Genomic DNA, 23,635 nt, shown 5'->3' with positions numbered 1-23,635 from the left:
CAGTGTCTGACTAATTTGAAATGTGACAGCAATTCAGACAATAAACAGCAGCATAATGTTTCCTTACTAGATCTTTATTTTTTCCACTGTTGCTTCATGTCACAATCATAATTATGTATGAATATAAAAAATGTATGGATAAAAAGTAGTTGAATTATGTGGATATTAATCCGTCAGACAGTATTGATAAAGAAAAAGCTATTAACTGCTGTCAGAGCATGGCTTAGTGGACATCCTTCCAAGATCCTGTACCAAACTAAACTCCACTACTCACTACTCAATCATTTCAGATAAAGTCAATGTAGGGAGCAATCATTTCAGCTTTAGTATACTTTTATACATAAACTCAGGAAACTCAAGGATGACATAATTAATTGACAAAGACTTTGCTTTGCATTAAACAGTATAAGACATACATCCCACTCCTCCTTACACATTAGCAAGTGCAACACTAAACTGCAATAATACATTATATGATGACTACACATAATGAGCACGTTAAAGTGAACTGAAGAGAACCTAACAACTAAGAATCAGCAAATGAAGCATTTAACACTCATGTGCTAAAGAAACCACTGTTGGCTTTTCACAACTCAAATAAAACATATCAAAAGTAGCTGATCGTGTTGCTTCACACTGTGTTTCGAGCTTGCGGATCTGATACTTTTGATACTTTTGTGTGACTGATTGATTGACTTATTGAAAATTGCATTAACAGATTGCAGAATGGGTACAGTAACAGTTCAAGGAAGGTACGGGTCAATACAAAAACTGCTAATAGGGATAAAACCAGGAAAAGCACTAAGACTCCATCAGCGTCCTCCATTTTCAATTCATCAAAACATTTACAGACATGATACAAATATTTACATTATATGCAATACAAAATCATCATAAACACGGTGTAGTACTATGATCAAGTAGGGCATTCGTTTAAGAAAAAATCACACCTGTGTGAACCGAGTGGTGCAACTCCCCTCTCTCCCCCCCCCCTCCTCTCTCTCTCTCTCTCTCTCTCTCTCTCTCTCATTAGCAGGCAGCAGGCAGAGTATACCCCTCTCTCTGTTTCTGGCGCCCCCTACTGGTATTAATAAGTCACATACTCGTGTCGTTCCAATTTCACGCATGTGCACATGCACCACTCGTGCTCATGACAACAGGTACACAGGTACACACACACACGTGTACACGCGGACATTGCTGGTTGTAGGAGTGGTTGCACCACTCAAAAATAATAATACTTTGAATATGGAAAAAAGGAGGTTTCTGCCCTACAGCGACGATATGCTCTTTGACATTACAGTAAATATGAAGCCAATAATCATGCCTCACAGAGCGACACTGTTGGGGATTCGATCAGGGGAGAGATAGTCGAAGGGCATCCGCTTTCCCTCGTTCCTCTGTGTGATGCCACAGCTTATCTCTGCTAGCTCCTTCCTGAAGGTGTCCATGGCCCGCTTCACTGGCTCCTCTACGAAGTGCTCATCGGGGTACATGCCTAGATACAGCTGACGGGGGGACGACACACAAACATTGACCTTATTTTAGGCCAAATTGACCTTATTTTAGGCCAAATTGACCTTATTTTCAAACCTTTTCACGCCAAGGACCCCCAAATCAATAGATATTTCACCACGGACCCGGATCCCATCTAAAAACGTTTTGTGCCAGCTAGGGACCCAGGCAAATAAATCTAAATGATTATATACTGCTGCTTTTCAATAACTATACTTTTGCTGGGGAGCAGTGAGGACCCAAGGACCCCTGGGGGTCCCTCCCCGGACCCCACTTTGAGAACCACAATATTACTGTTACACCATACCCGTATGTGCGCTCTCTGAGTTATCGGGGCCCTTGAAATCAAAACGTTTGAGAACCACTGCACACTAAACGGAACGGCTTACATCGGTGCACCAGGAACCAGGAACCTAGAAAGCGTTATTTCCAAAATGACGTATGTGCATATGGAGCCTATATACACTATGCCCTACAAAGCCTATAAGTGAAGTAAACTACAAATGAGTTTTAACTGATACATGGGTTTAAAAGTGTTTCAACTGGTCAGCCAAATAAGATTTTGCAGGAATATCAGTGACATTACACTAAATTGTATATCCGTTTTTGAGGTAAATGGTAAATGGTGCATTTTTATAGTGCCTTTGTCCAAGGCGCTTTAGATAGATTGTGCGTTACATTCACCCATTCACACACACACACACATTCATACACCGATGACAGAGGAAACCATGCAAGGCACCAACCTGCACATCAGGAGTAATTAGGGGTTCAGTGTCTTGCTTCGTCACTAGCCCGGTTTCGAACTTGTTTATCCCCCCAAATCACGAAGGCTTAATTTGACCTTTGGGAAATACCTCGTCGTCCTGGTGCTGGGTGAGGGCCCAGATGGCTCCCAGGTGCCAGGAGGAGCGCCCGCGGTCCGGCAGGCTGGCCATGATTAGCTGCACGTCTGCCACCCCCTTCTTCACGGGAGGGGGCTTCCGCATGGTGGAGGGGGAGTTGGGGATCCAGGAGCACCAGTCATACTGAAGCACATACACAGTGGTGTAAACTAAAGTAACTAAGTGCATTTTAGCCCAAGGAGTGTTTTTTCGTGCAAAACGAATGCTTGGAATGGATTCAGAACCAGGAAAACCCCCTAGTTTGACATGTCACTTGCATGCTACTTAAAGCATAATGAAATTTGGAAATGTTTTGGCTTATATAGGTTGTCTGTGCTGTGCATGGTCACATATAACTGGCAATAACTGGCCAAGCTACTGATTTGGAAGACTTATCATACCAAAGTATAAACTATAGAGACATGTAGGAATACAAAAATATAAAACTTTTACGGTCACCTTAGGTGGTACCAATTCATGAAAATATCAGTGTTGGCCCCCTGCACTAAGTGTTGTGAATTTGTTGATTGTAGATAGAAAATTATTATTGCTTAGACTCTGCTGGTGAACCTGTAGAGCCCAAAGTAGATAAACGGAGAACACTTGGATAGACCTAGAGAAACTCAGATCAACATAGACAAAGTTAGATTAGTAGTAGTGCCAGTTTATTCATAATTAAATAGTGCAGAGTATAATAATACAGCATTTCAGAGGAGCAGAGCCTTCGGCTGCATGGAAGAAGCCTCAATCTCCAGGGCCTATTATATTATTGTTGTATAATCCACCCTTCTTGCCCGTCATGTCCTAGTTCATTGTTTTTGCCAATCTGCTCTATTCCCTGCCAATCTCCGTCTTGTCCGCTCGTCCATTCGTTGTTTTCCCCAATGACCACTACTGTTTCTTGGCCAGTGTCATATGGTGTGTGTATTGCAGGAAACTTCCCTGCACTGCCCTGGGATAACTACAGCAGGTCGCTTCGACCTGGCTGTACTTAGTGTACTATCATCTTGGTACTGTACACACCCCCGACATAGCTGTATTGCTGAGATTTATGGCTCTCCAAATGTCTACAGCTGGCTCACTGTTTCTGTATCTTCACTTCTGTGTGTGCTTTTCCCTTCTAATGCCGTCCATGTCCGCTTCCCTGCTCGTAGCGTGCTCGTGGTTCGTGCATCACTCGTATCCTAACTTGCTCATGCTGCTGGCCATGTGAGTTGGCCCATGTGACACCTAGGCATTCAGTATCTCCAGTTATTATGCAACTGTTCAGCCTGTACTCAAAAGTACTGAGCTGTGTAGCTCATCTCTAAGTGTTGTCAGGTAGGGGCTCATATATTTCAGAGAATTATCTTTTCGCCCCCACAAACCAAAACATAACTGTTCTTTTAATCTGATCATTACCATTCCTGAAGTCCAACTAATGTAACATGTATGTATGTCAGAATTGACCGGTGGGTAATGAGCAGATAGGATTTCTGCTGTCTCACCTGTCCAGAGTTGATGGCTGAGTGCTGGGCTGACGCTGTGAAGATGACCACGGTCACATACTCTGTGAGCTCCTCACGTGTCTTCAACCACTTGGGAAACTCTGCACATTGGCAGAAAGAAATGAGAGAAGTGATCTTGCATTGTTGCATCATTCAGATGCAACTCTGAAATAAGAGATAAAAAAGAACGTACGCCATTATGGGCTGTCAAGTTAAATTGGTATTAAGAACAAGTAATTCCAAGAACCATCGTTTTCAAAAGTGTGTCAATTTAGAGTGTAGGGTCTAGCAAGTGAACCCAAATGCAGAATGGACCAGGCATGGAATCAGGCAGGTGGGCGGGCGGACAGACGTGGGTTTGAATGTTATGCTGATCTATCTCATGCAAATCAGTTTCCTAAAGTACATTTCCAGTCTGTCCTCCTTGTACAGTAGGCCTACACACCATTATCAAACAAACCAATGATGACATATTGAAAGTGGAGAACTGGCTTATGCACACACCACAATGCATTTGAACCATTCAGGTTGGTTTTTTTTCCCCCTTTTTTTTCGAAAATATATCTCGGCGAGAATGTGATATATGTTAAAAAGTAAGTTTCTCGTGCATTCCTGTCAGAAGTTATGTCTATCTCCTTGTTGTGCTGTCCCAGGTGTCTCTCTCCAAAATCCCCTGTGCACATTCATTTGGTGATGGGCCTGCAGCCAATCAGCCAATCAGCAACAAACACACACACACACACACACACACACACACACACACACACACACACACACACACACACACACACACACACACACACACACACACCAGCATGGCACAATTTGAGAAAAAGATTAGTTCTCTCTCTCTCTCTCTCTCTCTCTCTCTCTCTCTCTCTCTCTCTCGCTGCGCTGTTGCGTCTGTGTGTGTGTGTGTGTGTGCGTGTGCGTGTGCGTGTGCGTGTGCGTGTGTGTGTGTGTGTGTGTGTGTGTGCACGCGCATGTGCGTGTGTGTGTGTGACACTGATTTATTGAATATTCTGACTTTCAATTCAAATGTACATACATTTAGTTTTGATTGTATTGTTGCTTTTTGCCTTGGCAATGTAAATGTAACCCAGCCAACATGGCAACCCACAAATGGCAACCCATGTCAACTGTCAATCAAGGCAGTATAAAGGTGACATCAGTTCCTACACTCCCCACTCCCACTCCCACCTATGCAAGATGGCCGAAATGTTTGACAGCAGCATGTTCCTGTCCACTGTGACAACCTTTGGTTACTCTTCGGTGAGTCATATAGGCTTGGTGTCTTAACTTGGATCAACTGGTTAACTGTTTGTTTATTTTGAAAGCATTTGATTTATGATTTATGTTTGAACTTTTGGTTTAATAATTAATATTGATGTATTCTATTATAATATATATTATAAAATATGGGTTGTGGGGGCTGACAAGGCTATACAACCACATGTGTTTCTAATGTGATGTAGGCCTACATAACACTAATGACACTTTTCTCTTCATGTAATTCCAGAATATGAAGAGTCACTGCACCAGTGGTGTAGGAGGCAGCACCAAGCCCTGGACCCTGAGACGAGCCATGTCCGTGGGCCCCACAGCCCTGGAGCCCATGTGAAGTGTCCCAGACCGATGCCCCCCCTCCCTGCACAAGACATTGAGGTAGGAGCTTGCTGCGCAGTGAGTACAAATCTTGTTTATTGTCCTTTGCTGTCGCTGGTGTGGTTCTGCAGGGTAGCCTACTGATGGTGTTGCTCTCGTTTGCGTTTGTGTTCCGGCTTCCTGCGGTTGCGTTGCGTCGGGCTGCCTGCTGTTGCACTCGTTTGCGTTGCGTCTTTTGCGTCGACTGCCACAATTTCGGCCGGTTCTGTCATTTCACCTCATTTCACCTGACTTGTGGACACTGCCTGTCATCTGCAGAAGAACGTGATGGTTCACGGTAACTGGGTAAGTATCTGTTTTTGTATTCTTTGCTGCTGGTAGGGTAGGGCTGGTAGGGTAGGGTAGGGCTCCTACAAGGGTAGGTTTTTGCGTTGCGTCGCAAACAAAGCACTTTGGCACAGGCATGGAGCTCCTGGTTTACTGGGAGGGGGTTCGATTCCCTGCTGCGCCCTATGCTGATTACATTTAATCTGTTAAACAGGCATCCTTTTGCACAATAGAGCGTCGCAGTCCCTCCCCCTTTCAGAACGACGAGTGGCCCAGGAAATTTTTCTCCATGGGCATTTCAAAACATATTTATTTAAAGACCTTTAAGCGTCGTATACGAAGCCAACTCCTGTCGTGACAAATCATGACAACGCACACAATATTTTGGACCAAATAATTACAAAGAACACAACGTGTTGTAACCTGCCGTTTTATCTACTTTATAATTCTTTGTTTGGCCCGAAAAATTGTGTTTGTCATGATTGGTCTGAATGTTCACTCGAAAATTCCTGCCCAAGTTCGAATCCTAAAATAAGGGCTAGGGTACAGCCTTCACACACACACACACACACAAACATTCACACTCACACTCACACTGCACTCACCACAGTAGTGGAAGTCCTGCAGGCCACAGCTGACCACTTCTTTAACGAAGGCCTGTATCTCCTGGTCTCCCTGCACCGTTTCATCAGTGCAGTAGTAGATGTTCACCACAGCTGACACAAAGCTGCAAGGAGACGACACATTCTCTAGAACAGCTTCTCAAGGACCCCCAAAATGATGTATTTCAGACCCCCATGTGACTCCATGTTGTGCCAAGGAGCCCGGCCATGAAAGAATATTTGAGTTAAAATATTTTTTAAATTATATTCCAAATTCTTCACAATTCATGTGTACACAATCTTTTGAAAATAGTCAATCTACAAGCTCACAACTGTGTAATCAACAAATAACCGTATAATCTGAATATAGCCAATCTATAAACTCACAATATGCGTTGTGACGCATTGTGAACTTGTAGATTGGGTTGAAGTGGTTAATTAATGTATGTTTTCCAATCAAAAATGTAATCTCCAAAGTAACAAGTTTTCAAATAATTGTAGTGGAGTAAAAGTGAACATTTTGGCTCTGAGATGTAGTGGAGTAGAAGTAAAAGTATTGGTAAAGTAAAGTACAAATACCTCAAAATTGTTACTTACTGTAGGTACAGTAAAGTAAATGTACTTTGACACCACTGCACACCTCTTAATGGCGTCCCACAGTCTGTATCCGTCGTCTCTGTAGAAGTAGTTGGGCAGCGCCGTCGTGTCGTCCATGCCACGCGCTTTGATGGCGTCGGGGAAGCACAGCGACCTAAATGATAATGACGTCATTCCCTTCCGGATCAGTTCAATATGGCCGCCTCCCCCAGTGCCATTGGCCTGGATGAGAAATCAGGCGGATGTCAGTGTGATTTAAATATTTCACTCATCGTTCCTTCCAAAACAAACGTTTTTATTCCAAGGACCCCCAAATTAATATGTATTATCCGTGGATTATCCGTGGACCTTTTTCAAAATTGTTCCACAATATTTTTCGGATGCACCGGCAGATCTACAATCTCACAACACGATACAATAATATGTGTTGTGAGCTTGTATATATTCTGCTATATTCTGAGGGTAAAAGTGGTTAAACTGAATTTGATGCTACAGTATATTAACACATTTTGCTGGGGAACCCATGGAACAGCCTCCAGGACCCCTGCGGGGGATCCTGACCCTACTTTCAGTATCACTGGGTTAACATACCTCAAGACGTCAAATCATTACCATCTGCACATTTCCATGTTGTTTTGTGCCTTGAGATGTGAACCCTGTCTGATTCCCAGTAATATCAACCATTATTAAAACTTGGAAAGCATCTGTATGTCATTTTAGATTTTACTTTTATTTTAGATCGGCTATTCAAAAATAGTCGATATATTTTGTGCAAGTTTAAATTCTGGCCTAATGGTTGTGGTAGACGAAAAGCCAATGGGTCAACAAATATCAGTAGGAGATAGATATTACATGGAGTTCATGAAGGTTTCCCATAAATTCAGCCAGTAGATTTAGCCCTGATGCCAGCGAAGCTAAAAAAATAATCAATTGACAAACGAAGACAACCAAAAATATTCAATAATTATTTATCGTCATTATGTCTTGAATTCATATTTTTCGCACCTTGTCAAAAATGCCACCCTCACCGATGAGCTGCTCTCTGGCCTTGGTATTGATGGCGATGGTGAAACGAAAGTGTGGGATCAGTAGCTATAGAAGAAGGCAATCAATCAATCAATCAATCAATGCTAAGTAAATCAAGCAAGAAAATATCTGTGAATCCATTAAGGGGAGCATCATTACTTTGTAGATGGGGTGGACCGCAGGAAGCCGTCTGTACAGGGCAATAGCAAACACCTCAGAGATGAGGTGGGTCCTCAGAAGGTGAGTGACATTCTGGTGGACCTGGAAGTCGGCCGAGCGGACCCACATCTTGGCCAGCAGCCAGTCGTACTGAGCATCGCTGGGCAGGAAGATGGGGTTGCCCTCCCCTGGAGTTTGTCCCAGCTGAGAGGGGGATACAATGGGGGAGAAAATGAAAATAGAACATAATTATTCTGTCCTCACACTTGCGTGTCTGTGCAGGGCTAGACAGATAGTGTACAACTCCAATAATAAAGACGTTTCTTGGAAAGAGTCATTTTTACTGTAGATTTTTTGTAAAACTGTAAAATAAACACACAAATACAAACAAATGAGCTACTACACTAATAACAGTTTAAGCTACAACAAATATTCTCTCAACTCAAACATTTTCTTTAACAGTTTTGCATTCAGTTTTACTTACAGACATATCCACACCAAAACACAAACGTTGGAGAGCTGTGGAGAACACTCTGCAGCATGCTTGCTTCTCATATGCCATGAGGGAATGAACTAAATTGCTTCAATTTGCCCTGAAAAACTTAAACTGGACCATACCATGAACTGGAACATACCATTCACACAAGAGGAAGAAATAACACAAACCAACCACAAGGTGGTGCATAGAGTCTAAACTAAAGAGGTCAGGTTCCAGAACAATAATAACATCTTTGTTTTTGTCTCTGTTATTTATGTATTTATGTCCTGTTTTATTTGACTAATCAACAGTACAGATGCATTGCTTGAGTATTAATTGTCCACACAAGGCTTTTCTAAATAACTATATCAAAAAACCCTAATCAAATGCGGGGATCACTATATTCAAAATCATACACAATACATAAGCTGGAAAGGATAACCTCTTGAGGTATCATCTCGTTTTTTTAGGGAGTCCTTATCACAAATATACCAAGAGTACAAGACGGAACAATGACAACATAACAAAAACTCTCTCCTGTAACTGCAGGCCGCTCCCACCCATGAGTATCCACAGAATGACAGGTTTCATAAATTAATATATCAACATAAACTAAATGCAAAAGGCAAATCGTTATGAAATGTTTAACTGCTAAGTTTTACTTACATAATAGACTAATTGAAAACACATGGTCCTGGTTGGTTATGGTGACTTAATGCATGAGGGAGATGTGTTTTTTCCATTTACTTTCTTTGTTGTTTATCTTTTATTTCGTTTTTTAAATACATTATTCATTAGAAATAAGTAATTAAAAAAAGTCCCCCTCAGGCAGAAATGCTAAACCTTTTAAATTAACCCTTACATTAAAATAGTAAGATGTGGCACTGGCAGTGCAGCTGCCCCAGAAATGCCATGCTAAGAATAGCATGCAGTGAGTGACGTATAGCACCCACCTGTATGGCCAGGGGCATCATGTTGTTCTGAGTGTTCTTGTAGAGTAGACAGATGGGAGCTGACAGGTACTGCTGGGTGTCTGGGTCTGTGCTGTTTGGACTGATGTCTTCTAACTGCTCATAGTCTGCTATGTAGATGTTACCTGCCTGAAAACACACTTTAAACAGTTTGTGTACATGTGTTTTAAAATGATCTCTGTCGGGCAGAAACCTCTTACCGGTATATATCCTTATTTGAACTATTTGTGATTTTGTTTTTCTCGTAAATGAACGCCCTACTTGATCGTACTACAGTGTCGCACAAAAGCATCAAAGGTAGTAGATCTGACGTCGCTTCTCGGGTTCGAGTCCCGTTCCTGACAAACTTCGTTGCATGTCTCTCCCCATCTCTCTCTCCCTGTCGGTTTCTCTCTCCCGTCCGTTTCTACTGCGCAAATAAATAAAAATAAAATAAAATAAATAATATTGCAGATCTGGAAGCTCGAAACATGGCTCGAGCTGCGTTTTGAAATGAACAGTTTAGGACATACTGTATGAGGGTATGAGGTTACCACCCGTGACCCGACAGAGCCGATATGTTTTGAATGACGCCCCCTCCCCCCCCCCCCCCGCGCCCCCTCCCTCCCTTGAGGCAAAAACTAAAAGATATTATGATCACATCATCACATAACTGTTGAGCAAGTTAATAAATTAAATATGTGCAGCATGCAACATTGAAACAGTACGTCATCTTCATCCTCATCGCAGATCATCTGGATTGAATTAATTAGTGCAGCTGCAGTCAATCTAAATTCAAAAGGGTCTAACAAAGGAGAAATTGGAGTAATGTGTCATTAGCCTTGGAAATAACCCAGACGTTTTATTTAATGTGTCATAGTGTTTACTTTTTTATTGATACTTAAATGTTGATTTAATTTGTTTTAGAGTGGCGCGAGGTCTTCGCAAAATTGTGTTAACTATTACAGGGTTTGGGCATATCCAACATATTTGGTTTATTTTCCTGTGTTTTGAGGGTTCCTGGTCTTCAGGAAAGAAGAAATAAAATGTTACTTGGGCAAATTAACCACAAACACACCCATTTTGCATAAGTCATGTTTATCTGCCTGCCTATACCCCTGATGATTCATCCTGCCTTATTGTCTGATGTTCATCAGAATACTTATACTTATAGAAAGATCTGAATAGAGAGTTGAACTGTACCTCAACCTCCTGCTCCAGAGTGGTGTGTCTCTCCAGACACGCAGCCACCATCTCATGGCTGACGGGGAACTTGTCTGGGAGTTTGAGGCATTTTTGGATCATTACTGGGTTGCAACCATTCAGGAACTGGTAGCCAAATAGCAAGTCCTCCTTCCAGTGTTCCATCACATACTCTAGCCCAACACAACACAATGGAATTAGATATCGGTTACAAAAGCATACAGCAATAACAATCACAATTCAGTCACTTAGCAGATGCTCTTAATCCAGAACGGTTTAAAATCATGATCATAGGAAAACCAATAACCTACCATCAGTCTAAGCATTAATACATAATCTGTACATTGAAACTATACAAACTATAGGATGCCAGGTCAACAAATTAACCTGGCATCTGTCTATATACTGGTAACATACTATATATAAATGACATTTGAACCTTTGCATAAGCCTGCAAGGTCGTCAAGGCTGGGGCAAGAGTATTTACCCCGTTGTTTGTTGACTGCATGGAGTTCATGCTCACTCTACTTATTCTGATCTCAAACGTGTAGCCGGCTACTGTATGTCTCTCTGGACCAGAGCATATCTGCTGAATATCTAGACTGAAAAACTGTATAGTAGAAATCTAGAACAGAATTAGAGATTATCGATTAGGTACATATTACATTTTGAGATTGAGTTTGATTCTGACCTGACATTGTGTTTTTGATTTTCACAAAGATCTGTTCAAAATCAGTGAAGTCGTCCCAGGAGGACTGGAACGTGTCCATGAACTTGTTCAGAAGCAGGTTCTCTATTCTGTATGGAAGAATGGAAGTCGTCATCATCATCATTAAATATGTACAGTTATTCTCAACCTTTTGAATTAACGCCCATTTCTACACTATAAAATCCTCAGTGTTAGTTTCACTCTGAGTGTGCTGTGTGCAAACAGCAAATGGAACCAAATGGACTCGGAACTGTACATTTGGTTCCGCATTTACACACTCTCAGAGTTAATAATTTAGACCCCTATGGTGGTCCACGTTGAGAAAGTGACTTAACATTTTCAAAATTATTCCAACAATAGTGAGATTGCCACAAATTGTGAGCTTGTAGATGTGCTAACAATTTGACCATTTCTGAAAGTTATTCAAGTGGCTTAAGTGGTTCGTGAATGGGGGAAAAATGGTTCTCACTGTTGAAAACAACAGCAGGTGTGAGCTGCATATTCTGGAAGACCTCTACACCTTAGAGTATAATATACTCTAAGCTCTACACCCAGCTCAGCAGATCCCTGAGGATCAATAAGGATCCCACCCACACAAAAGCCTGTTCTTGATGTACAAGATCCCCAAAGTCCTTGAAAACAAAACGCCTGTTTTTATTGCTTTTATTGTGTAAAAGGTTGTGTCTTTTTCTATAATGCTTTTTAAGCTGTTTGTTTATGTTTTTATGTAGTGGAGCTTTTCCAGTTTAAGATTTCCACATGCATATACCTGCACAGCCAAACTAAAACTACATGTGAATCAGTACAGCAGTACAGTGCAGTGTACAGTTTGGGAGCAGGTATCAATGTAAATGAGTTTGCACAAGCACAATCCATAAACTGGAGAAAAAAAATCTTGCATTTCTGGAAAAGGTTAAAGGTTTTCCAAAATTGATTTTGTTGTAATCTAGGTAACCTATAGGAGTCTACAATAAAAAGGGGCATTGGACCCAAATGTCGGGGCTTAAGTCGGGCTCCAGTGTCAACAGTGTTCAACGGTGCAAACTGCATGCCAACTATTGTTCTTTGGTCTGTTCATGTTTCAGTTCAGCTAGCAGGGTGATGATGAAGGCAGTACATACGCTTTACTGTAGTTCAGTTTGAAGTCCACGCCTTTGTCACTGTCGAACCGGATATCCCGAGGCAGGTCACTGGACTCTTTAGCATCAATGCTCATAGGGAAGCCTGGTTGCCACTCACTCCATCTGGTAGGATTAAAGGAAGAGTTTTGTACCGAACATTGTAACTAAAGTGTTAAAGAAGCACTTCACCAAGTTTCCTTGGATATAAGTTCGTTGAAAGTATAAAAACGTGCATCTTGCCTGTACACTTTTCGCCTCCATTCCAACTCCTTCTGTCGGTGTTGCTGGCCCTGTGTTGTGTTATCGTCCTGTGGCAAACGTGCTAACACAGATAACAAACACATGTTAGGCTAGTGGATCAAGAGATACAATATCAAACATTCAGACAGTGTATATTTTCCAGAAGGATTGTATCTGCTGCAGCTGGAAGTAAATCAGCTACAGTACACACAGTACAGTACAGTACAGTACAGTCAGGGCTGCCATATTTCAGAAAATGTCAAGAGTGAGACTCTATAGTGTCTTAATGCGTTCCACGCCGTCCGAAGAGCAGCGGCGAAAATAATTGGCCTTTTTTAATGTGGATTTGTCCCGTTTTAACGTTGATATTTAACCTTAACATTGATGTCTTCACCTCCATGCCAGCTGCTCTCCCTGCACTGACAGCCTCCTCATGCTTAAAGTAGAAATGAAAAAGATATCTATCTATCTATCTATCTATCTATCTATATGCTCAGACCCGCAGCCAGCCAGCAGGCCACACACATAGTGCTCAGACCCAGCCAGCCACACACATAGCTCCGTAAGGGAGTGGTCAGTGGTTGCACCACTCAAAAAATCTTCAAAAAACTGAAGAGGCTACTGGAGATTGGATAACCTGATTTGGACATGATCTGATGGAGGACAATGTCACTATGACAGAAAGAGAAGATGGGTCTGGCCAGTGGCCACATTCATTCACCCCATAATCTCAGTGGAAATTGGGGAATATGTTGTGAAATAAAAAGTCAGAAAACTGGAATGTGGGAAAATGCCTTATTTTTACATTTTCTTAGTTCAAACACATCTGTGGGCTCTCTCTCTGAACAGAAACAAGTCGCGATGCGCCCCCCCCCCCCCCCCCCCCCCACTTCACGCACACACACACACACACACACACACACACACACACACACAACTTTGTCCCTATAATGTGCACGCACGGGCTACTGGCACCGTTCCACTTCACTTCCTCAAGTTCCTCATATCACGCAAGAGACGCCAAACACCTAACTTGTTGTAACTTGTGGGGTCTATATTGTCTTCCATGAAAAATGGCGATTTGGTCCACTGTTTACCCTCCTACTGCATATGCTGCATGAGATCTCATGCAGATCGGCTATTTTACCGTTTGTGAGGACGCACACATGAGCGCGCGTTATTACGCGGCGGAGCCGCGGAGAAAATTGTTATTTATAATGCGTGTGAAATGGCATGTGTGGCGTGGTGCGTGGTAAAGGGTTAAATTGCGTGACTGTCACGCTCAAAGGGTGAGACATGGCAGCCCTGGTACAGTACACAGAGTCTATAAAGTATAGTCCATACTATAGTTGCAGTATGGACTGTGCCTTCCAATTCAGCTGCGCATTTCTTTTTTAACAACAATCATAATGTAGATATTTTTATGGTGCTTGGTGTGAACAGCACTAACCTTTTCATTGTTTTTATTTATTTATTGATTGTGCCAGGGACAGATTACGACTAATGGGAGCCCCGGGGCCAATTATCTTTCTTAGCTTTTAACCTGAATGTCACAGTCTGTCTCTCCCTCAGTCTGTGACTCCACCATGGCCACTAGCTCCCACATTCATTTCCACCACACTGCAGTCCCACTTACACACCTGTGTCCAACTCTCTCATCAGCCAACCTGTGAACTCTTTGCTAATCAACCTGCTGCCTATAAAACTGGACTCAGTGCAAACACTCATTGTCAGTTCATAACCTGGTGTCATTGATGTCCTGCTACGTACCTGTTCCTGTTTTTACTATTATGTCATTCTTGATTGCCTGGTTCCTAACTGCATATTCAGTGTAAGATTCTGCCTTTCTTTATTAAATACTTTATTATCTACTTATCTACTACTTGTTTGTTGTGACTTTGCATTTGGGTTCAACTCTCTGTCTGCATCCTTGACACTGAATGTTGATTTATTTTAGGCGCTATACCTCCCCTCTCCTTCAAGAGGCCTTATCTTTCGCCAGGCCACAGTTGCAAATAAGAAACAGTTCTGATAAAGGTTACCGTATATCAAAAATACACATGCGGTAGTATGCTACGTCATGGACGTGACATACAATAACAGTCAGGTATGCAGACATGACTAAATGACTATACCTCGTCCATCACGGAGAACTACTTCCTTGTCGCCCACCAGCCAGCGGAAGCAGGGAAACTCCACGCACACCTCAGCCGGGGTCTTCACCTCAGCCGGGGTCTTCACCTCAGCCGGGGTCTTCACCGTGATGTACCTGCAGTACCAGTCGTCCTGCACCCAGTACTTCTTCTTCTCAATCTTCACCATCTCAACGTCACCCAGGTTCTCCGGTACCATCACGTCATACGAGTCCACCTGCGCACAGACGTAAATTGGCCAAAAGGTATATAAAGAAAAGCTGATCGTTTCATACATTTTTAACTTAATTGTGATGTGTTTTGTTTAGTTTTTCTATCGCAACCAGGCCCGAACGAACGGCCACCCAGCTAGCAAATCATTCCAGAAAGCTTCCAAATTTGTTTCCGGTGCATCTACCTGTCGGTCTATCTGTTTGTGAGCAGCTAATCTCTGGCACTGCTGCACCGGTTAGTACACACACGGTAGGCTAAGACAAAACCTCCAAACCAAATGTTTCAAATCTGACTCTGTGTCGCTTGTAGTGGTATCCTACTATAAATGCGCCACGTCTCTGTGTGTGTGTGCGTGCGTGCGTGCGTGTGTGTGTGTGTGTGTGTGTGTGTGTGTGTGTGTGTGTGTGTGTGTGTGTGTGTGTGCGTGTGTGTGTGATACTACAGATATCTCTGTATAGTAGTATGGGCACAAAAAGGCACACAGACAGATAGTTAAAACGGGTGCTATCACAAGTTGACAACGGATATTATTAGGTTCCCAAGTTGCATCGTTCTAGTCTAGTCAATGAAATGGCAAGAGAGAGTATTAAAGGAAAATGTAATCTATAGCACAGTAAAATGTATTCCAGTATAAATGTCACAAAATGGGTTATGTACAAAGGCTCCATAATATTGGCAAGCACAAGGCCGGGCCTGTTAGGAAATAACAAATGTCGCCATCTGATGAAAGGTCTTCTCAAGGGACCAGTGCACAGTTACATGGACGTCCTGTTTACAGTTAAGTAATGATGGGTGGCAGGGTGGCACGTGCCCAAACTCTAGATGGTGGGGAAACAATTGGACAAACAAATCTGATGCCAGAAAAGTTGTGTAACCAGTAAATGTGGGCACGTACCAAAATCCCCAAGGACCAAGATATGGCAAGAAGGCACAAAGTCTATTGTTATGAACAGGACATGATTCATAGATGTATTGGAAGATGAGGGATAATGACCGGGGTCGGGTATGTCGGGGTAGATGAGCCTCAGACAATCTGTGTCAGTGTCACGCTTGCTGCACTATACAGTATGCCTCTAGACTTATAACCTCTGCATTGCATATATAAAGCCACGCTTGAGATTCAACATTATTTTGTCTTACGACTATAATTGTTCTCTGGATGAAGAATATCAACAACACGCTATACCTGGCAGACCTTTTCAAAACACACTTTTAGCTACTATACTCCTATTAGGGGCTGTATTTTGCATGTCTTAAGTACCAGGTCTTATTACCTAACTTGAGTAAACTAAAGACCTGGAGGCGTGATCAATGCCATTTGGCTATTCTGAGTGTCCAAAGAGCATTGGTCACGCCTCCAGGTCTTTAGTTTACTCAAGTTAGGTACCTGCGGTACTTAAAACACGCATGTCTCCTACAGATGTGGTCCAAATCTCACACACATTAATTGTGGTATACACATATCTCTGTAGTCATGTGATCTATTCTAGACACATCTGTTAGATTTTTCGGATTCCATTCCTATATTGGCTTTAAAAGTTGTGCACAAAATGTCACAAATCATGTCGACATGTCCCATCTGGTGCTCATTTCATCATCATCATGACAGATAATGAGGGATGCACTGATCACAAAGAATGTTGTTTAAAGCAGGGGTTCTCAAATATTTACATATCAAGGACCCCCACATTTATATTTATTTGGCTGCAGACCCCACATTTTGTGTCGGGGACCACCATTCAAGATTGTGTTGTTAAAATATTTCGAAAATATTCCACAATAATTCCCCCTCATATCCTTGTTTTAATAGCCAATCTACAAGCTAAATATACAGCGTTAAAGTGGTTTTGATGTTATATTAACACATTTTGCACTCAAGGACCAGTGGGACCACTTTGAGAACCACTGGGTTAAAAGACTTTGAAATCCAATTTGTAAACATCCATTTATGGGTTTTCTCATTTATGGGTTTTTCTCCAGTCCAGACTTGATCAACACATTCCAGACCTGAGGGCTGTGGAATGTGTATAACATATGCAAACAATTAGCATTGTTGTTTCCCTGCCTCGGGGTTATACTGAGGTTATACTGTCAGTATAACCTCAGTAAACTAAACTATACTAAACTAAAGGGAGAAGAAAAAAGAAAAAAACGTTCTGCTAAACTGAAAAACATGTCAATCCATCATACTGCATGTCCACTGGAGCAATATATTGAGGGTTCAGTCCATTCCGATATAATTGGCTCGCAAAACCAATTGGAGCCAATCGGAATGGAATATGATAAATGTTCATATTACTCTATTTTAGAATAGCCAAAGTACAAATAGCACTATAGTTAATGTATGTTTTGTTGATTTAAACATGCAAAGTAACTAAAGCTGTAAGAACTTACCGCCCCCCTCTCGAAGGCATTGTGCAGAGGTTTGTCCAGCAGTGTTCTATCGCTGCAGCCCTCTGTGCCGAGCAGTGTTATGTAGATGTAGTCATCAGTTCCTTCAAACCACTGATTCCCTGTAGCAACGGTTACCGTGTAGGAAGGCATGATGCACAAGACACCTTCAGATGATGAGCCGCCAGCACAAAGCTCAATGCCTGACTGACTGAGACTGAATGAACGAGACAAGTCTTCAAATAACACCAACAAGCAGTTTGTATGGGTGTGCTGCCTCCCACCTCCTCATGTTTCTAATCCAGTGGTGGGAGGAAAAAGTACCTTTACTCAAGTAGAAGTACTGTGCTACAAATACGAGGTAGTTATTTGCTTTACTTGGGTATTTTTCTCTTTAGTCTCTTGGAGTCAAGCCAGTTGTTGACTTATAAGCACAATTATACTTCTGTGTTATACCCGCTCACTCAGATCAGCCAACGCAGGGAAGCTGGAAGTACCCTCACTAAAAACGCCGGGACAACGCTCCACACGTCCCAAACTCTTCTCCCTTCTGGCTCCAAAACTGTGGAATGCACTTCCCATTGCAGTCAGAACTGCAGCATCACTCCCAATCTTCCGCCGTAGTCTGAAAACCCACCTTTTCAGACTCCATCATGGCCCATAGCACTTACCCCACCCCCTTAGATAGCAATTCTAGTAGCCATAGCACGTCATAGTACATATGTGTAGCATAGTAGTATAGATGTATAGCTTATATGTATAGTTTCATTATAGATATTCCACTGTTACTTTCTTAGCTACGCATGTTTCATGATAAATGTCTTTATGTGATGTATTCCCATGCTTTTGTTCTTGCTTAATGTAAGTCGCTCTGGATTAAGAGCGTCTGCTAAATGCCTAAATTGTAAATTGTAAATTGTGTGTGTGTGTGACCCCAAACAGCTGCAGGGGTCAATGGGACAAACAGACATTCCGTGCTCCAGACAGACAGACAGACAGACAGACAGACAGACCCTTTCTTGCATGGGAGCTGTTAGCACCACTCAAAAATAAATACAATATAGTGATTTAGCAGATCCACAAGTGTGGTGTTGTGACCTGGTGGAGACAATGGTTACGTTTCACCCCTGTCTAAAAACATTACGTGTTTATCATCTGTAGCTAGCCATAAATGGCTTATTGGAAATGATATTGCGAAAAGGGTTTTCACCACTGTTTTTGGACGGCACAACCCCCGTTGTTCCAAACGGAGCTATACAAACAAACCAAAATATTGAAAGTGGAATAGTAATGGCTTAAAACAAGCATGCACATTTGAGCACGCAGGGGTGGAGATGTGTCCCCCATCATTAACCTCGACCTGCATGAGCACATTCCAATGCACACTGTGCAATTAAATGGGTTGGAACCTTAGGTTGGACTATGGTTGGAACACATTCCAGGTGTGTGCACGCGCCACCCAGAAGCCACCTCTGCTCATGCCTCAGCCTCTGAAAATTAACCTCATGTCACCAGGCTTTTCCACCTCTTTGTTCTCAAAATCTGTGAACCGGTCTGGAGAGGATTGTAAAATATGTCATGTTGTAGTCAATGATTTGTAGTCATCTGGCAGAAAACCACAAGGCGGTACCTTAAATCTGCTATAAGCAATAATAATTATGTCAACATTTTAATTACCTTTTTATTTTTCCCCCAAAAGAATCTCTGTGACACATCTAGGGGCCGAAATCTGCATTCAAAGATGTTCTTAGAAACTTTGTCATTGGTCGGAAAAAAACCCCGGTCGCAATGACTAACCAACCAGGAAGCAGACAGGCAAATTGACCAATGACAAAGCTTCTAGGAAAATCTTTGAATGCAGATTGCGGCCCCTAGATGTGTCACAGAGACAAACATTTTTGGGGGAGATTTCTACCCATTGCTGGCTGTCTGAATACCAAAAAAATATAATAAATAAAAAGGTCATTAAACATTTGACATATTATTGCTTATAGCAGCTTTAAGTCAATAAGTCCCCTGCAGGTCTACCCAATAAAAATACAATTTCCCCGTAGGACAACAAATGTATACTGACACTAAAATAGTCTCTGGAAAGTACACTCACATTTATATTTTAAAAATCAGCAGCATACACTGATACGCTGCATCAAGGATATTATTGGATAGGCCTTAAAATTATGATCATGGGAAGTATTTTGGGTATACTTCTGATTCCGCCTTGTGGTTTCCTGCCAGATGACTACAAACCAGTGACTACAACATGACGAAAAATTACCATCCGCTCCCGAGCGGATCATAAACCCGAAATGGAATGCTGCCCAGCCCAGGCTACCTCTGAATAGAATAGATGTCTGGACTAAGAGGCATGGTTGGAGTAATGGGTGATGTCTCTCATTGGCCAGTAGGTGGCAGTGCTTCTCATCGCATTAACCCATTTAGACTTGATAAAAAACGCAGGCCTTGATGTAGCTAACCCAAGCCAGAGAATGGTGAAGCGTACTGATGTCTCCAGAAGGTTTTAATTTTCATTGTTGAAACCCCTTTTTTGGACAGACACCGTAAGAACTATAGGAAAATAAACAAGAAAAAATGAGCTCTTACAACATACAAACATAAACTATAAACAATCACAATGTTTACATGACACCTTCTCTCTCTTAATATAAACATCTCCAAAGTAATTGCACAGAAAATAAAACACTAACACAATACCTTGTTCCCGTTCTAGCTGGGTGCTAAGATATGAAACTGTTGCTGCTGCTTCCTCAAACATTTCCTTGATCTGATCCTGAGCAGCCAGGTGAGTGCAATACCTAATCAATGCAACCCCCAGTGGAAAATTACCAGGCTCTAGGCCACACACTGAACTCAAACCAAAAAACCCTTTCAAAATAAAAGTATGACACACAGTGCCTTGGGTCATTTACACTTGATCTAAATCCTGGCCAAGTTTTTAAGTTGCTTGATTCAGTATTTAGATATTTGAAATTCATTTTAGCTGCCTCGCTCCCTTCCTATACAAACCCATTGTAACTTCAAACTCTATTTTAACCACAACACGTGACCTTTTTTTAGTGTCTATTGCAAAAGTGTTTTTTGACTGGGAGTCATATAAAGCAGCAATGCCTGTCATAATTTCACCCCCCTCCGTATTGAACTATTGGACAGTATTAAGATGTTGATATTAATTTTGTATTCATCTTTAGGGCTCCAAATCACACCTGAGAAAGAACGAGTGTCTATTTCAAACACAAAGTGTTTTTTGACTATAGGAAGTCATATTTCGACAGCAGTAACCCTGTCATGATTTCACCCTCACACTCTTTATTGAAGTATTGGACAGAATTAAGATGTTGATATTAACTTAACAGCACACCTGTTCAAAAGGCACTGGAGGAGGTGCGTCAGGCAGCAATGCCCAGCAGGAATACCATCACCTGTATCTGATATGTATTCATCTTTAGGGCCACAAATCATACCCTAGAAAGCACTAAAGTGTCTATTTCAAACACAAAGTGTTTTTTGCCTGGGAGTCATGTTAGGTAATCAAAGTCCGGCTGGTTGTCACCGTGTTCCTTCTCTCCCTCTACTATCAGACAGTTAAACTGTTGTCTGAAGGCCTCCAGCAGGTAAGGGGTGCTCTCAGCTGTAGTCACGGTCCTTCCCAGCTCGGCAGTCAGTGACGTCACTCCTTTCCCGACAATCCCACAGGGCACAATGTGTTTGAACCAGGTCATGTCTGTGTTACAGTTCAGAGCCATGCCGTGAGACGTGATGTAATGACCAACGTGTATCCGTGTAGCACAACCTATGGCACATATCTTGTTGTCTCTCACCCAGACCCCGGTGTGCGGCGGGGACGTCGAGGCCTCGATGCCGAGTTCCCTGCACAGTTGAACGCCCGTCCTCTCCAGCGCGCCCACATACCAGCGGACGCTGTTCTGGAAGCAGGCCAGGTCCAGAACGGGGTAGCACACCAGCTGCCCCGGCCCGTGGAACGTTATATGACCGCCACGGTTGGTGTGAAAGAACTGGGCACCGAGGAGCTTGAGCCTCCGCTGTTCAGTGGGAGTGTAAGAGGCCTGTCTCAGACCGACGGTGTAGACTGGAGGATGTTCGCACAGCAGCATCACGTTCCTCCCTCTGCCCTCCAGGTGCTGTGCCATGTAGGACTGCTGGACCTGGAGAGCACTGGAGTAAGATTTCAGACCCAGACTCACCACCTCCAGCACCGCTCTACTACTCTGCTGCATGTCAGTTACAAAGCATTATAATGTTGTGATTGCTATAGTTGAGTGATTACTATGTAACCCAGGCAGAACTGTCTGTCTGTGTGTCACGCTGTGACCCGTACGCTGTGACCCGTATGTCCATATTTGGCCGCACCGGTGGAGGACGTCACTGCGCCATGTTATGACATAGATGTCCATACAGTATATAGCCATATATGGGCACTGCAGAAGAAAGAATAATTTATACACTTGGATTTACTGGACACATGCACTTATGTTGGAATGATTTGCTATTTGTAAAAATGTGCTGACATTTAGAAGGTCATCAGTTGGGGATGCATGTAGCCAAAATACCACTGCTGTTACCAGTGTGAAAAATACTGCACTAAAAGTACAGTACACCAGGAATTCACAGTGGAGAAAGGCAGTGTAGCTCTCTCCCCAACAATGACGACACAGGCGGTTCTTTATCAACGGGCATTTATTGGGCATTCTTCTCATCCCAGTTATTGTTCCATGCCGTGAGAACTACGTTCACACAAAAATAATAAAGCACATAAACAATCAGCGAAGTGCATTATGATACAAATATTGATCAAACAAATGTAGAAACACATGCGGAAATGCGCGATGCGCAGGTGAACGTGTCCGTTAAAACAAACAACATCAAAGACTAATCTAACGTAAAATACCTTGGTGGCCGCTTGTTGTGAAGAGAGGTTCTTGATGCTTGCATGAGTCCTAGGGCCTTTACTGTTCCTAATATATGTAAACGACATGACTTCAGCTTGTGACTGCAACTTGTTCCTGTTCGCAGACGACTCAGCACTGCTGGTCTCGGACAGGAACAAACTGCAGGTTGAAAAGACCCTCAGCTCTGAACTCGGTAGAATCTGCACCTGGCTCGCTGATAACAAACTATCCTTACACCTGGGAAAAACTGAATCCATTCTCTTCGGATCAAATAGTAATCTCAAAAAGGCAGATGGCTTCTTGGTTAAAGTTGGTGATGATATTATCACACGGAAGGATCAAATTACCTACCTAGGTTCCATCCTGGAGGCCAATCTTTCCGGTGATAAGATGGCCACCAACGTAATCAAAAAAGTCAATCAAAGAACAAGATTCCTCTACAGGATCTCCTCACTGGTCGACAAAAACACCTTGAAGACCTTAACAGGAGCCCTTGTACAAGGTTTCTTTGACTATGCATCCACCTCCTGGTACCACAGCACCTCAAAGGCCCTTAAAACAAGGCTCCAGACCTCCCAAAACAAACTGGTCAGGCTCCTACTTGGCCTCACCCCCCGAACCCACCTCACCCCTGCCCACTTTGACAGGCTGGGATGGCTTAGGGTCGACGACAGAGTACAGCATCTTGCAATGGGTCTGGTCCACAAGATTAGATACACCACCAAGATACCCATGTACCTGTCTAAATTACTTCCTTAATGTAAACGAAGTCCACACCCACAACACCAGAGGGAGTGCAACAAACCATGTACAACCCAGATTCGGCACAAACAAGGGACTAAATTATTTTCGCTCCTATGCGACCAAAATGTGGAATGCCCTACCAACAGTCATTAAGACATGTGAATCCCTTGGCTCCTTCAAAACTGCTCTCAAAGGGCACCTACGGATGGCTGCAATTCGAAACTGGCCTCTGTAAAAGCTGAATTTTTATCTGGATTGTACTATGTTTTTGTATGGACGTGGTGTTGGGTGCCTGCACATATGCAC

The 23,635-nt window shown here is 42.6% G+C and overlaps 2 protein-coding genes across 3 annotated transcripts; both read right to left on the bottom strand.

Annotated features, from left to right (window-relative positions):
- Positions 1–67: 67 nt before the first annotated feature.
- Positions 68–17,854, bottom strand: LOC308312713 (polyunsaturated fatty acid 5-lipoxygenase-like). Of its 2 annotated transcripts, XM_080759415.1 has the most exons (15): positions 17,664–17,854; positions 15,163–15,273; positions 15,039–15,126; positions 12,904–12,985; positions 12,664–12,786; positions 11,525–11,631; positions 10,834–11,006; positions 9,634–9,780; positions 8,203–8,406; positions 8,023–8,109; positions 7,061–7,239; positions 6,424–6,545; positions 3,887–3,987; positions 2,373–2,543; positions 68–1,508 (listed from the first exon to the last, which is right to left on the bottom strand). In XM_080759415.1, exons 1-15 carry the CDS (start codon positions 17,811–17,813, stop codon positions 1,329–1,331), a joined length of 2,025 nt encoding a protein of 674 aa, XP_080615541.1. In that variant the 5' UTR covers positions 17,814–17,854; the 3' UTR covers positions 68–1,328. The 2 variants fall into 2 exon arrangements, with proteins under 2 accessions (XP_080615541.1, XP_080615540.1); XM_080759414.1 differs by having other exon boundaries at positions 15,039–15,273.
- Positions 17,855–21,193: 3,339 nt separating this feature from the next.
- Positions 21,194–21,913, bottom strand: LOC308312495 (octanoyl-[acyl-carrier-protein]:protein N-octanoyltransferase LIPT2, mitochondrial-like; the record flags this gene model as incomplete). Its single annotated transcript, XM_080759103.1, has 1 exon — positions 21,194–21,913. One exon carries the CDS (start codon positions 21,911–21,913, stop codon positions 21,194–21,196), a length of 720 nt encoding a protein of 239 aa, XP_080615229.1.
- Between the last annotated feature and the right edge of the window lie 1,722 nt (positions 21,914–23,635).

Source organism: Protomyctophum bolini (assembly GCF_963924005.1).
Source record: "Protomyctophum bolini genome assembly, chromosome: 3".
Classification (NCBI taxonomy): Eukaryota; Metazoa; Chordata; class Actinopteri; order Myctophiformes; family Myctophidae; genus Protomyctophum; species Protomyctophum bolini.
Note: the sequence above shows the minus strand (reverse complement) of the source record. Positions and strands in the feature narration are given on the sequence as shown.

Bases quoted from the DNA above. Each gene is read 5' to 3' on its own strand.
- LOC308312713 (XM_080759414.1), bottom strand. From the start codon at position 17,813: ATGCCTTCCTACACGGTAACCGTTGCTACAGGGAATCAGTGGTTTGAA. The intron at 12,986-15,038 runs GTATAGTCATTT...TATCTGTGTTAG, and splicing joins AGTTCTCCGTGATGGACGAG to CACGTTTGCCACAGGACGAT. The intron at 1,509-2,372 runs GTATTTCCCAAA...TCCCCCCGTCAG, and splicing joins CCCAGCACCAGGACGACGAG to CTGTATCTAGGCATGTACCC.